The sequence below is a fragment of the Impatiens glandulifera genome, chromosome 7, assembly GCF_907164915.1.
Source record: "Impatiens glandulifera chromosome 7, dImpGla2.1, whole genome shotgun sequence".
NCBI lineage: Eukaryota > Viridiplantae > Streptophyta > Magnoliopsida > Ericales > Balsaminaceae > Impatiens > Impatiens glandulifera.
The window spans coordinates 36,673,561-36,690,218 of NC_061868.1; the positions used below are offsets into that span (position 1 = coordinate 36,673,561).

A 16,658-nucleotide genomic window follows, 5' to 3' on the forward strand; every position below is an offset into this window, starting at 1 on the left:
TGAACCAGACGTGAATCGAACACGCAACCTTCTGATCTGGAGTCAGACGCGCTACCATTGCGCCACAGATCCAATTTGTTATTATTATTAAACAACGCCTAAAAGACTCTTACCATCTAATACATAATCGAAATAGTGAAATTACATAGAAATTATGGATGAATATTTGTAAGAGGTCCTCCATATACAAAATTAAATTCAGAAACTATTTATTAAAGAAATAAAAAATAACTCTATATACGATTATTTCGTTTTCATTTATTGTTAAGAATGAGACAGATTATTGTGAGTATTATTTGAATTTATAAAAATTTGAGACGAAAAAATCAATTCGATTAAATAGGAGGTCAGATCGAACAAAATTCAATACCGACCTAAATCAATATCAATGATAGATGAAAAAAGATGAGGCATCATTCCATGCTAAAAAAAATTCATCCAGAGAATAAAAAAAATTGATATTTCAACCTCTCTAAAATTTATTTTTATAGAGAGAAATGAAAATATAAAATGAAAGTTACATTTAGATTCATTAAGTTTATTTATATATATAATAACAAAGATATAAAAATAGATTTTTAGTTAGTATTTTAAAATTTTAAAAAAAACTTACATAATGACGACTTGTGAGTGTGACATGGCATAAATCACTATTAACACTAACAAAATCGCCTGGCAATATTAATCAAATAAATTGTAAAACATTTATATTTTATATAATAATTAAAAAAAAATATAATTTTGATTTGAAATTAATAACTAAGGTTAGATGTTTCAAAAATTATTTTATAAATATTTAATTAAATTAAAAAATATGATGTACTCAAAATTGATAATATATAAAATGGAACCAAAAAATGGCATAATTAAATAATAGTAATAAAACGGACAAAATTAATACAAATAAAATAAACTATATTATTTTGTTGGACAAGGTAAGTATGTCAAAATTTATAATATTTCTTCTCTAATCTACTCATTTACCTTTTATAATTAATTTTTACATGTCAAAAATATAGTAAAATAAAGAAAACAAAATCACATAATTAAAAAATAATAGTAAAAAGATAGAAAATGATAGTAAAACAAACTCTTGTGTGGTCAGGCTGACTCTCAAACTAACTACGCAATCTACTGAGCTAACACAATCTCTAGTTATCTCATATTACTCACATTATTTGTTATGTAACTCAGACTAATTACACACGTATACTCGGACTAATTATATACGCACACAGGACTAGGATCATGAGGCTAAGATCGATGTTGTAGTATCCCACGAGGAAGGGCGCCAACTCTCTAGCTATCTACAAAGTTTCTCTACGAGCTATATTTGCGTAAGATTAATGTATTTGGTTTTCCAATCTATTCGAAAGACAACAAAAACCCCCTTTGCTATTTTACACAACTGATCCACGGACTATAGTAGTGTGAAATTAATGTATGTATAAGACATCCACCTATATAAGAACGCAAACTCTTCGGTTATCTTGCATAACTGGTCTTTGGACCATAATAACTTGACATCATACAGCGCGTTCAACAATTTGCAGAATAATGAAAATATTTTGGCTATCTTGCACAGTTGGTCTTCGGACCATAATAACTTAAGATTAGTACACTATTTTCATCGTTATGAAAAATGACACATAACCTCGTGCAACATTTTATAATATCTTGATATATATGTCTGAAAGATACACTTGCATAATTAGTAAACACCTTGGTTATGTTTCATGGACGAAGCAAGACGAACATCTTTTGTGATCCAAACCCTTCGACAAGGCGATCAACGAGCAACAGAATCGAAGTATCATCGATCATGTGATCGTTATGTTTTATCTATTAATTTCTTTTAATATTTTTCTAAATAAATAAATAAACACGAGTCTAAGTGAGATATAAATCAGGTTGTTTGCAAATATGGTGTCTATATTGTCAAACACTGACATACATTTTCCAAAATTTGGACGTAATTTTCAAACTTTATCGAAGATGGGCATTCTGTATACAGTCACATTTTACATCCCATTTATAATTAAAATTTGGTACTAATTTTGGTAAAATAAATTAAACAAATTAAAATAACTTAAAATGAGTTATTTATTTGATTAATTTGTGTTGATCGTTTTTGTTCTGCAGATTGAAAAAACAATGTGTGTTCATGCAAGCCAAACATATCTAGGCGTAAAAGGGCACCCAAATCCCTAAATCAAACAAGCCCTACCCAAAGGTATCTGACATGGGTATGGCAGAATCACCCAGGCTTGATGAAAGGTAGAAAAGACAGAGAGAGAGATGGGAACACAAGGGTGAGCATAATTTGGGTTTACCTAAATCCAACCTAATCCAAACCCAAAATATTAATTTGGGTTGGTTAATATGGGTTGGGTTGAGTATGAGTTGAATTGAGTATGGGTTGGGTTGAGTATGAGTTGAATTGAGTATGGGTTGGGTTTAATTTGGGTTGGGTTAGGGTTACCCATATTACCCAAATTATATAAATTTAATTTAATTCTCTATTATTAATCCAATATAAACTAATCATCTTCCAACATTAAGTCGAACACGTTTTTGACATGTTTAACACGTTTTTCACATATTTAACACGTTTTTCACACGTTTAAGACGTTTTTCACATATTTAACACGTTTTTCACACGTTTAAGACGTTTTTAATATTTTTAACACGTTTTCACACTTATAACACGTTTTTCACACGTTTAACACGTTTTTTACACGTTTAACACGTTTTTAATATTTGAAACACATTTTCACACTTATAAGTTATAACACGTTTAACACGTTTTCACGTTTTGGCACGTTTAACACGTTTTTGACAGGTTTAACACGTTTTTATCACGTTTAACACGTTTTTGACATGTTTAATACGTTTAACATTTTTTTGATAAGTTTAACACATTTTTTTACGTTTTTGGCACGTTTAACACGTTTTTAACATATTTAATACATTAACACATTTTTGATAAGTTTAACACGTTTTTGACATTTTAATACATTTTTGATATGTTTAACATGTTTTTCACTCGTTTAATACATTTTCACACGTTTAACATGTTTTTCATGTTTTTGGCATGTTTAACACGTTTTTGACATATTTGACACGTTTTCCATATTTTTGGCATGTTTAACACGTTTTTGACATGTTGAACGCGTTTAACGCGTTTTTGGCTCATTTAACACATTTTTAGCACATTTAACATGTTTTGATACGTTTAACATGTTTTTCACGTTTTTGGCACGTTTTCACATTTTTAGCACGTTTAACACGTTTTGCACATTTAAGTATTTAACATATTTTTGACATGTTTAACATGTTTTTTTGCACGTTAACATGTTTTGATAAGTTTTAACACGTTTTTGGCATTTTTAACACGTTTTTCATGTTTTTGGCACGTTTAACACGTTTTAGTATGTCAAACGTGTGAAAAACGTATTAAACGTGTCAGAGATGTGAGAAACATGTTAAACGTGTCAAAAACATGTTACAAGTATCAAAATGTGCCAAAACGTGGAAAACATGGAAAACATGGAAAACATGGAAAACATGGAAAACGTGTCAAAACGTGCCAAAAACGTGAAAAACGTGTTAAGCGTGTTAAACGTGCCAAAAACATGAAAAACATGTCAAAATGTGTTAAATGTGTCATAATTATGAAAAACGTGTCAAACGTGTCAAAAACATGTTAAACATTTTAAACATGTCAAAACATGAAAATAGTGTCCAGCATGTCAAAATGTGTTAAATGTGTCAAAAACGTGTTAAACGTGCCAAAACGTGAAAAACGTATCGAAAACGTGAAAAACGTGTCAAAACGTGTTAACCGTGTCAAAACGTGTTAAACATGCCAAAACGTGAAAAACGTGTTAAATGTGTCAAAAATGTGAAAAACTTGTTAAACGTGTCAAAACATGTTAAACGTGCCAAAAACGTGAAAAACGTGTCAAAATGTGGAAAACGTGTCAAACGTGCCAAAAACGTGAAAAACGTGTTAAGCGTGTCAAAAATGTGAAAAACTTGTTAAACTTGTCAAAACGTGTTAAACGTGCCAAAAACATGAAAAATATGTCAAAATGTGTTAAATGTGTCATAATCGTGAAAAACGTATCAAACGTGTCAAAAATGTGTTAAACATGTCAAAACATAAAAATAGTGTGCAGCATGTCAAAATGTGTTAAACGTGCCAAAAACATGTTAAACTTGTCAAAAACATGTTAAACGTGTGAAAAACGTAATAAACGTGTCAAAAACGTGAAAAACGTGTCAAAATGTGTTGAACGTGTCAAAATGTGTCAAAAACGTGGAAAACGTGTCAAAACATGTTAAACGTGCCAAAAACGTGAAAAATGTGTTAAACGTGTCAAAAATGTAAAAAACATGTTAAACATGTCAAAACTTGTTAAACGTGTCAAAACTTGTTAAACGTGCCAAAAACGTGAAAAACGTGTCAAAATGTGTTAAATGTGTCATTATCGTGAAAAATGTGTCAAACGTGTCAAAAACGTGTTAAACGTGTTAAACATGCCAAAAACATAAAAAACGTGTTCAACTTATCAAAATTTGTTAAACGTGTGAAAAACGTATTAAACATGTCAAAAACGTGAAAACTGTTAAACATTTCAAAACGTGAAAAATGTGGAAAACGTGTTAAACGAATAAAAATGTGTTAAATAAGTCAAATACATGTTAAATGAAAAAATAAAAATAAAATAATTTGGGTTACCCAACCCATACTCAACCCAACCCATACCCAACCCATATTAGTAAATAATATGGGTTGAATTATGGGTTGGGTAAATTTAATTTGGGTTGAATATGGGTTGGGTAATACGAGTTAGGTTTACCCGTATGCTCACCCCTAGGAACAACAACAACGAAAACTTCAAACGAAGATTCAATGGGCGATTGATTCTCCTTAATGGACCGAAGGGCCATTGAGGAATCGCACACAAGAGCTATGTAGGAATCCTTTATCCTCAAGGGACCGAAGGGGGGAGTCTTTAGACCGACGAACCTTCGTTAGGTCTTTGGAAAACCCCGAAATTAAGGTTAGCCTCGTTTGGCTTGAGGCAAATGACTGTCCCAAAGAGAAGGAGAGGAGTTTACTTACAAAAAGAATGAGAGACATAAAAGAAGAGCATGGGAGTAGAAGATTTTCGCATTATTTTCTTCTCTCAATTATCGGTTGAAGTTTTTAGACGAGGATCTTCTTGAGTGTTGGAACTAAAGGCCACCGTCGGCTAAATCTTGATTTGTCTGAGGTATGATTTGTTCTAGGTAGTTGTTTGCGTTATTTTAATTGTGCTTTAAGAATGTCTTTCACATCTGAAAAGTAGTCGAGCCTTGTTTAAAGTTCTTTTTTTTTTGTTCTTTTAGCCAATAAGAAATGTTCGATTTGTTCCAAATGCTTGAGTGATGTTCCTTAAGCTTTGACCTAGGTCTCGAGATCAATTTCCACTTCGATAAGCGTGTTTGCCTTTTAGAGTAGCGTTAAGGCGGGAGGAGAAATTCCTAGTTGAGGATCCTGAACTTTCGGCATGTCCCTCTAAAGTTTCAAAAGTTTAAATGTTTTTTGAAAAATGACACTCATGCCCTTAAACTTTATGTCTTGTTCAATTCTAACCCCCCAGTCTTTTAAACTTAAAAATCAATTTTTTGTTGGATTATTTTTTATTTTAAATTGTATTTTTTTTTGTTAAATTAACCTAAAATTGTACTCAAATTTGATTATAAACAAATTTATATAATCACGGTAGAAATAACAATTTTAGGGTCGATAAAATCAGTGGGACATTAAAATCACATTTTATACCAATTTTAAAATTGAGTTAAACTTTATGCTTTTAAAAGTTAGTTTATTAACTTCATATAACACTTTAATTTTGCATTTTACGTTGTATTCTTACCCGATATGAAAACAAAAAAAAAGTAAAAAATGAACAAGATAAAATTCAAATTTTGTTAAACTATTTTTTGTTTTAAAGTTTTCGGACAAATTGGCCCAAAATTGCATACAATCAATCTCCGCAAATTCGATTTGAAAATTTCCAAAAAAAATAAATATTAGCGATCTAAATTTTAAAACCCAAAAATCCAATGAGTTATATTAATTGTAATACAAATTGTTAAGGATTATATAAATGTCACCAAAATTTGTAACTTTGGACTTTGATTAAGAGAATATAGGACAACGTCACAAAGAAGTTAAGTGTATATGAATGTCATCAAAGTATAATATTTTCGAAATTCAATTAATTTTGTTATTTAAAAAATGTAGTGTGGCTTTTAAAGTTGAATAGTTTTTTAACTTAAAAAATATATAAACTGATTTTAAAGTAAGTTTTTTAACTTTAAAATTTATAAAAAAAATGTTATTTTAAATATGTCGAATTTAGTCTGCTTTGCTCTAGTAAAAAAATAAATAAAACACTTTAGTTCTCTTGCTCAATACCAATTACCATTGTTTTTCTTTATGAACTAATTATTTTATTCGTTTATTTCTAAACTTACCTATTTTATGTTTCAAACTCAGTTTTTTTTAATTATTTAATTTATTTAAATTTAAACTCATTATTATATATATATATATATATATATATATATATATATATATATATTACATTTTATTAAAATATTTAAATTATTATTTTTATAAATTTGATTATTTATATTTTAATATATATTTATATTTAAATTATTATTTAATATATTTTTAAAAGTTTTATGAGAACCGTTTAAATATAATGACAAAAATATTAAAAAAATACGATCGTTCAAATGTCACCAAATAAAATCGAAACATAACGAGATTAAATATTTGAGAAACAATAATAAAAACATAAACTACAAATGTTCGTCAACCGACAAACCTAACATAAAATTTATTGTTAATAATTTCATAAATACAAAAAAAGAAAAAAAAAATTAAGAAAGAAGAAAAATCAGCGAGGTATTCAAACTAAGATGGACAACTCACAAAAAAAAAAAAAAACTATAATTTGTGGGAGATGCAATTAAGAAGGTTATACGAGACGAGACGTAACTAAAGATGTTTTAAACAAAATCGTCAATAAATAATTTAGAGAAGGATGATTATAATCATTTTGTAAATTATTATATTGTTATAGTTAAAATATTTTAAATTTATTAGTATTTATCTTGTATGAGAATGTTAAAATAAATATTTATTATATTATATTATATTATATAAATAATGAAAGGTATATATATATATTAAAATATATATATATATATATATATATTAAAATATAAATAATTAAATTTAAAAAAATAATAATTTAAAATATATATTAAAATATAAACCATCAAAATTTATAAGAATTATAATTAAATTATATATATATATATATATCAATATATAAATAATTAAATTTATAAAAATAATAATTTAAATATATATATATATCAAAAATATAAATAATCAAATTTATAAAAAAATAATAATTTATATATATATATATATATATCAAAATATAAATAATCAAATTTATTAAAATTATAATTTTAGTAAAAATAATAATTTAATAATAAATTTAAATAAAAAAAATAGAAAAACAAAAATTAAATTTAAACAATAAAATAGTTTAATTTAAAAATGAATAAACAAATTAAATTAATTTGAGAAATTGAAACAAAAACAAAATTATTTTGAAAATTGGATCAAGAGGAAGTGCCATATTTTTCAAGAAAGAAACTTCATACAGCTCTGAAAATCAGCATCATAGCCAATAATGGAAAGTTATTATTGAGGATCCTTTTCCTTTTCTCTCTGTTTTCCTTTTTTGCTTTCTTCTCTCTTTTTGTTTACAATTTCTAAGTGATCCATGTAGGTCTAAATTTTTCTCATTTTCCTTGGAAATATAATTGTTTGTTTCAGATGTACTACCCTGCATTTGATGTTATATCAATAAAAAAATGTATGCATCAAAATCAAAATCTTTTATAAGCTCTAAGCCATGGCCCAAAAGTCCAAGGAATTTAACCCAAAAATCTAACATTGTTGAATTGGACTTTGTTTTCTTGCCCACATTTTGGTGAAGAGAAAATTATATATAGTGACTATTTGAAATCTATATTTTATCACAATCATATTAAACAATTTGAATAATTTTATTAGTTTGTACAAGAAATTTGAGATAACAAGAACCCGACAAGGATACCGAAAGATATCAATGGATGAAACAATGACAAATACTCGTGATATAATGTGTCGGTTGATCTAAGAAATTTAACTTATAAAAAGAGACTCAAAATTTAATTATTATTCAAAAAGACTTAATTTGTTGATGGTTTGACAATGAATGAAACCTACTATCATGTCATTAGGGATAAATGATAATAAACCCCATCCTTTCTCCTTGAAACCAAAAGACATTAGCATGATGTATAAGACATGGGCAGGTTGGGATGCTTTGCTTTGTACAAACAATAATTTGTTCATTTAGACCATAAAGTAGATCCAAAAAGGCTTTACAGGACCCCTCAATCATTGATTGATTCAATCCTAATTATCCCTTTCCTTAGATCCAAATCATGTATTAATCTAATCCTTATTTTGTCAGAAACAGACAAATCGATAAAAGGAATCCTTAATCATACATCATCCCATGTCTTTCACTTTCTGCACACATTATATATATATATGTAAGAAGCATTTACACAAATAAAGGCTGAACTTAACAGGTGGCCTCCACATTCTAGAGTTCATTGAATAAATTAAAGACAACCCACATGTGATTATTTTTCGGTCTTAAATAAAAATTCCTTATGTGTCTTAATGCACTGGAATTTGATCCTCATCTTATGCCTTATTGTCCTGTTAATTTTGGGGTGTGACAACTCTTATGGCATTATATTGATATTTATTAGGTTATGCTAGATTCGATTGAGAGATACGTGAAAGTATGACCTAGACTCGTGGACGTGAAAGTCTTGTGGAGTAGGTTGTTTGAGAAAGTAGTGAACGTTGATCCTCATATTTTTTGGTGGATTATATTTTATAGAGGAAGCGCAAAACCTACACGATTCATCTTCTTTCGTAAAATCATTTTCAGGACTCTTGTTGAGGTCCGGTCTTATTGACTCTGTTAAGGATTTGATTTTGATTATTTTTGAAAGATTTGAAAGTGTAACGAGTTTTTCTTATTTTTCCCTCTTCCCCTAGTATCATTTTCAATTTTATTGTAAGTTTATTCATGTCATATTTTGTTGTTGCGTTTAATTAATCCATTTTCATAAAACATTGGTCCATTTAAAAAAAACAATTAATTATGTAAGACACATCGATACAAATTTTATGGGATGAATAGTAACTCCAACGAAAATAACCCACAATTTGAAAGGCTATAACATTTAAGCTCTAGCGAAAGCAAATCGAATCATTATGGAGTCGATAATGTTCAAAATATAAGCTGCAAATGGAATTTAATGTTTTTTTTAAAAAAAACAGGGGAAAAACATGAGAAGACCTTGAATACCAATTACCATTTTCTCTATATATCTTTACATGATTTGCTCCCTCAACCGTTAGCATTATTTATCAATAGAAGTTTAAATCATGTCTTTTCATGTGTCACTTTCTATATACTACATTGAGATTAAATTTAAAATTAATTACACCTTTCCTGAATGTTACAGAATGGACAGATTAAAAAATATTTTTGGACTTCAAATCGGATGGTTTTATAAAATTAAGATAAAATTCCTAAAAAAATACTCTTTTATTGTCAAATTTCTCCTTCACACAAAATAATATTCTAAACATTAATTTAATTGTATATATATTTATAAATTTATTAACGTTGTTTCATTATTGTTAATGTAAAATGCACAATCACCCTTAACGATTTTTTTTAGAATAAGACATTTATTTGCATATCTAATAGTAGAAAAAATAAAAATAAAGATAATTAACAAAACTTGAAACTAAAGTGATGTAATTAACATGATGCTAAGTATATTTAACGAGTTTAATGAAAAAAATAAAATCAGAGTTCATGGTAAAATCGTTCAATTGATGACATCTCAATATAAATATTAATAATAATAATAATAATACTTGTATTTAACAGTAATTATTTTTTATTAAAATTAGTTTTATTACTTCAAATGGTATTAATATATGTGGGTAAAATAAAAGTAAAAGTAATAGATATGCCAGATTGTAATATTATTGGATCTATCTATTTTGATCAGACAATATAATAAATAGAATAGTTAATATACTGCTTGCTTGAGTGATATATCGAATCATTTGAAATTTTGGCTCTTACATACATGACTAAGAATTTCAGCTGTCCTTGTGCTTGCTCATAATTCAATTATTATTATTATTTAAAAATAGCTATAACCCACATTTTTAATAAAAATTGAAAATTTTCTTAAATATAATTCTTACTATTTATCGCTTAAAACCTTCTTAGTGAGTTATTTATCGCAATTCAATTACTAACTTAAACTTTGGCAACCGAGTTAGAGGCGAGTTGATGTGGATTATTTGAATTTTTTCTTTTAACTCATAAGTCTCGTTCTCTTTGAGTTTTAAAAAACTCAAATAAAATCAAATTTTCAATCAATCACTTCTCAATAATCATATTACTCATTTCATTAATAAAAATACAAAAATACTCTTTATCTTAAATTATTATTTTTTATTTTATTTATATATATTAATACCCTTTTAAGTGTTTTTACCAAAAAATAATAATTATCTCCTCAAAATCATCGACCATCATTATTTTTTTCTCCCTCTAAATTTTTAAAAAAAATCAATCCAAATAAGGCCATATATCACACTAAAATTTCAAATGGGAAATTTTCTACAATTAAATTTCAAATGAAAATTTTCCAAAAACATATCAATTAAAATGAAAGTGATTTCATTAAACTATTTATACAAGTACACTATAACTTTATATAAAATAAAATCAAGATCTGTTAAAAAAAAAACATAAAAAATATACACATAAAATATGAAGTAATAAAATTCATGGAATGAATGATTTCCTCTTTGTTCTTGACTTGCCAGTACAGAAAAATGCAGCAAGGCCAAAGAAAGATGCAGTCCCTTTAGCTATACAAGCATGTGAGATATGAAGAACAGGACTAACCCTAATTCCATTATCATATGATCTGCTATAACTCTTCTTCAACGACGCCGGCAACGGCCTCTTCTGATTATTATATGGGTAGTACGAATTACAAGAAGATGAACGAGAAAACATAACTGTCGCCGCCGCCGCAGATCGCTTTGACTGATTTTGTTTACGAGTTGGTAATTTTGGATTAGGAGCAGAACCAGTAGATTTACTCCTTGAAAGAAACTGTAATGGACGAATCAAGTTTCCAACGTTGTTAAGACTACTGCTTCGCCGGAATTGCCAAAAAGATGATTTTGTTGAGGATGGTTTTTCATCATCTTCTGTGTCAGTACTGCAGGATAGGAATTCTTTAAGTCTCATGATCTTTTTCTTTCTAATTTCTTGTACCAGGACCACCGCCGTGGTGGTGGTGGTGGTTGTGGTGGTGGGGATATTCTGTTCCGGCGAATTGTGGTATTGGGTTGAGTTTGTTCTTCTGGGTTTGGTTTCTTTGATGTTGGCGGGGAGGATAATGCCATTGGAGAAGATCTCGTCTGCTGATGAGAGATCAAAGGGGAAGTTTTGAGAAGTTGAGAAATCGAAATCGAAGGTGGGATCTAAGAGAGAAGTGTCGGATCTGATTAGTTGTTGGGTGGTGGGTATGTCTTCTTTTTGATTGAGATCGTATGAGAATGAGATTCTGGGACTCTCCATTGGATAAATATCAACTGACATTAAAGAGCAGGTAGATGTGACTGGAATGGAATGGAAATGGCAAATTGCTGGAGGAGAGAGATAGAGAATCTTTTGAAGGTGGAACGAAACATATATACTAGAAACAGGGGAAGCCAGGAAATGGATGACTTTTAGGGCTTGTTTGGTTTTGTGTTTAAGTTGGGAGAAATAAATTTGAGGGTTAAGAGTAAAAAAAAGAGAAAAAAACATATCAAGGTGGCTCAATAAAAAGATTCTACTTAAATATCACTTATTCGATTGAGAAATTTGAAGAAATGATCCTGATAATGGGTGTAATTCAAAAAATGGACAATGCCTGATAAACTTTGTAAAAAGGATATTTTCGTCATGCGAAATGTTTGTCTTGCCCCTTTCGCGCGCACTTACCGCTCATTGACGCAAATTATCACTCTAGCGTTTTCATGTAAGATGTTAGATGTTAGCGGTAAGTGGGCGCGCAAGGGGCAAGACAGACATTTCGTAGACGAAAAGACCATTTTTACAAAGTTTATCAGGCGTGGTCCATTTTTGGAATTACACCCATTATCATGGCCATTTCGTCAAATTTCTCATTCAAATGCGACAGTGGATTGCGTATTTTCGCGTAAATTAGCGATAAGTGGGCGCGCAAGGGGCAAGACGGACATTTCGCAGGGCGAAAAGACATTTTTGCAAAGTTTATCCGACGTGGTCCATTTTTGGAATTACACCCATTATCATGGTCATTTCGTCAAATTTCTCATTCGATTCAAGCGTAAACAAAATAGAAATTCTTTATTTATTACGAAGTGTTATGTTAATTCTTTATATGTAAAAAGAAAATAAAAGTAATGGGAGGACGATACAATTGGAGTCATGGGAATAAGTGAGTTATTGCAGCTCTTTCTTTTCTTTTTGGTTGATTCTATTCAAGAGCATCTTCCTACAGAAAAAATAAAGGGTGCATTATAACAGGCTACTAAACTAAAGTTTGTTTGGTTTCAGGTTATTTTGATTAAATTATATTAAGTTGTAAATTGGGATGTCATTTAATTATTTAAACTCTAATATTATCACTTAATTTCGTTAATTGATTCTCAAAATGACTCAAATCAACCGTGTGGGTGGAGCTTAGTTGATTTTTGGGTTTTTGAATTTTATCTGGATTTTGGGTTAATCTTTGTTTTTTACCATTTTTTTTCATTTAAAGTTTAATGATCATTTTACCATTGAAAAAGAGAAATGAGAAAGAAGATAATAAATAAAAGATATTTTAATATTTTGTTGAATAAAATGAGTTATGTGATTGATGAAGGGAAATAAAAGAAAATAATAAGTTTTGAATAAAAATTCAAAAAAACTGAATATCAAACAAACTCTTGAAGCTTGAACTATGCGACAGAAATGTTTAGTTGCATCTTTCATTTTGTTTTGATGCATTCTTAGTTGACAATACAAAAGTGTTACCAAAAAAGGAATGACTTTTCTCATTTTGTTTTGAATGAAACATAACACAGGTTACTAGGGATAGGGAATGATCAAACATAAGTCATATTAATTTTCATACATTAGTAAATGAGCTAAAGTTGTGTTGTATAAGCTTATCAGTTAAGTCATTTATACTTTATCAAATTAAGTTTGGTATTCTAACTTATCTTTTAAGTTTAATTTTAGCTAAATTTAAATAATTAAGTGGTTTTAATCATTGTATAAAAAACGGAATCTTTAGCTAAACTTAAATAATTAAGTGGTTTTAACCATTGGTCTGAAAACCGTTCCGACCGAATTTTAAATTCAAAAAAATTGAATCTCTTCCCTCTCTCCCTCTAATTATATGTTTCAATCTAATATGCTATGTTTTGTTTCTTGAAAATCATCATAAATAATGGACGTGGGATTCAAAAGTAGTGTGTGAATCAACTAAGCAATTTACTCAGAACAATTATGTCTCTCTTCTTATCCAGCATCAATCAGAAATTTGTTCACTCGAAAAAATAAAAACTACATCATGATAAAGATATGTCCATAATTTTCGATGCCTCCTCAATACCACCACATTTTTTTATCCCAAATTTCAATTGGGATCCATTATAGTCACCCGCTCCTCAGAAAAAGAAAAAAAAATTTAAGTTAGGACTTACCAACAGGAACGTCCATGAATTTGGGCTTAATGCAAATTAAAATTTTTTTACTCATAAAATTATAAATAATTTAATTTTTTTTTAATTTAACTTTTTGAGAATTAATAATTATAAAATTTATAATTAACAAAAATATATATCCATGTCATTTCTTAATATTTATTTTACAAGCACCCGACTCATATTTTCGAAACCTTATTTGAACTTTATCATTTTTATTTTTCTTAGTCATTTAAATCTAAAATATTTAAATTAATTTATAAATTTTAAAATTAATAATAAATTAATACATTAAGTAAGATTATTTAACTACATACTTATAAAAGGAAAAAAATTACATGATGATACGTCGAGTGATATAGTTTTTGTAATTTGAAATATGTTTGGATAATATTGGTGATATATGGTCTAATGTCTCTAGAATAAAAAAAAATTAATAATAATTATTTTAAAGTGATAAAAGATTATGAAGATAAACATAAGAATAAGAAAAAAATAAAATAAATAAGTGCGTCAATAAGATCATTACCGATGATTTTTACGGACAATATTAACATAGAAAATGACGACCGTGATAATAGAGATTTAGGGTTAGAAAATTATTAGGTTAAAAACTTAGAATAGAAATAGAAATGATGGCCGCATGTAGAATTTATGGTTAGAAAATTACGACTACAATATTATGTTAGAAATAGACGGCAATATTAGAATAGAAAAAATGTGAAATATAATTAATATTTATAACATAAAATGAGATATAAATAGTTAATATATTATAATACGAAAAGAAATAAAGAAAAAAGAGATAATATATATATATATAATATATATATATATATATATATATATATATATTGTATAATATATATTTAATATGAAAAGAGAAAAAAAAGATTAATAATATAATATATAATTAATAATATTATTATATATTGAAAAATTGGGACAAACATGAAGAAAGTTAGTAGGTTGCCTGATTATAGGGGCGACTTATTTATCGGCCAAAAGACCTTAAGATCTCACTAGTTTCTAAAAACAATTGTTTAATTCAAGAGTTGAGGAAGGAAGGTGAAACAAAGAACTTATAATTTAAAGAAGAAACGAGAAACAAAGTCTGAAGATGTAGATACAATTTTGAAAGAGAGGAGAAGAGGTAGATCCAGTTTTACTATTTAGAATAATGACATTTTGAATTGGATATTTTCAGTTTGGTTTTCTTTTCTAGTTGAACCGTTTGGTCAAACCGGATTTTGACCAGTTCGAAATGTGACCGTATTAAAGTAAAAAATCGAACGATCCATTTAACCGTGTCGTAATGTCAACCGAACCGCGTATTTTAAAAAAATTATTTTAATTTTTAACACCAATTGTCAAATAATTTATTTAAAATAAAGACTTTGATTTTGTAGATTAAGTCATAAACTTGCTAACAAACACCCCATAAATTCTAGACAGATTATGTCATAATTTGTCTTTTATATATATATATATATATATATATATATATATATATATATATATATATATATATATATATATATATATATATATATAAATCAAATTTATTCTCGAGCCTTAAATACTAGCCGTTCGGAATGGATGAACTTTTTATACAAAGTATATAATTTTAATGGGTTGAGTGAGAACAGGAGTGTTCAATATTTGGTCTGAACCGAATATCCGACCAAATAATTCGAATTACATTTTCAGTTTTCGAATCGAATTTTAAACCGATTCGAATTCAAATACGGTTTTCGGTTTGGTTTTTGAGTTTAGATTTCAACACGAAAACCAAACCAAAAACCGAATTCATTTTTATTATATAACTTATTACATATTATATATTAAATTATCATGAGTCTCCTACTAGATCCCTAAATTAAATCCATAATCCCTCATTCATTTTTCCCTTTCTCTAGTTGTCCACACCTCTCAACCGCCATATATTGTCGTCGTCGACACTGTTTTACTTCCATCATTCAATTGTCGAATATATATTGACGTTAGTCACTAAGCTAAGTTTGCGTGATTTATATTTTTTTTATAATTTAAATAGATAAAATATTTTTAACAATTTATTTATTTTATTAACTCTTTAAGAAAAAATTATAGATATGTGATGTTATTTATTTGGTCTAAACTGAATATCCGATCGAATTCGAACCGCATTCGAATATATTCAAATCGGTTCAGTTTTCGAATTTGCTTAAAAAAATAAAAATTCGAAGAACTCGAACCGAAAACTCGAATAATCCCAAAACCGAACAAATGAACCCCTAGTTGAGAGATTTGAATAAATGAGTTTAAAATTTAGTTCATTGATTAACTAATTTAGTAAAAATAAAATACTAAATAATTAAATTTAATATAATAATATATAATTTAACTTAATGAAACATGTTAATTTTTTTTAAGTAAATACATTCTTATGTGAAATTAAGTAAAAACTTATTATGTGTAGTGACTATCTCAAGTCCAAGAAAACATTGCTTCTTCCAAATCCTTATTGAAGAATAGATTGTGCAAATAAAGCTTTATGGTAAAATCTCATACTAGTTGCTACTTGAAACAAAAATCAACAGTTCTTTGAAGTGAGTTGGACTTATCTTGGTGAAACATACAACAATAATCACAAAACTGTTTAAAATCCTGTGAAATCAGGTCTAGATGGTCTACACTTTCC

General features: G+C 27.9%; 1 protein-coding gene and 1 non-coding gene across 2 annotated transcripts; both read right to left on the reverse strand.

Annotated features, from left to right (window-relative positions):
* On the reverse strand, nucleotides 1–72 carry TRNAW-CCA. The gene has a single exon. It is a non-coding gene; the product is annotated as a tRNA-Trp (tRNA).
* Nucleotides 73–10,892: 10,820 nt separating this feature from the next.
* On the reverse strand, nucleotides 10,893–11,909 carry LOC124910596. Its single transcript, XM_047451267.1, has one exon. It carries the CDS (start codon nucleotides 11,853–11,855, stop codon nucleotides 11,028–11,030), a length of 828 nt encoding a protein of 275 aa, XP_047307223.1. The 5' UTR covers nucleotides 11,856–11,909; the 3' UTR covers nucleotides 10,893–11,027.
* Between the last annotated feature and the right edge of the window lie 4,749 nt (nucleotides 11,910–16,658).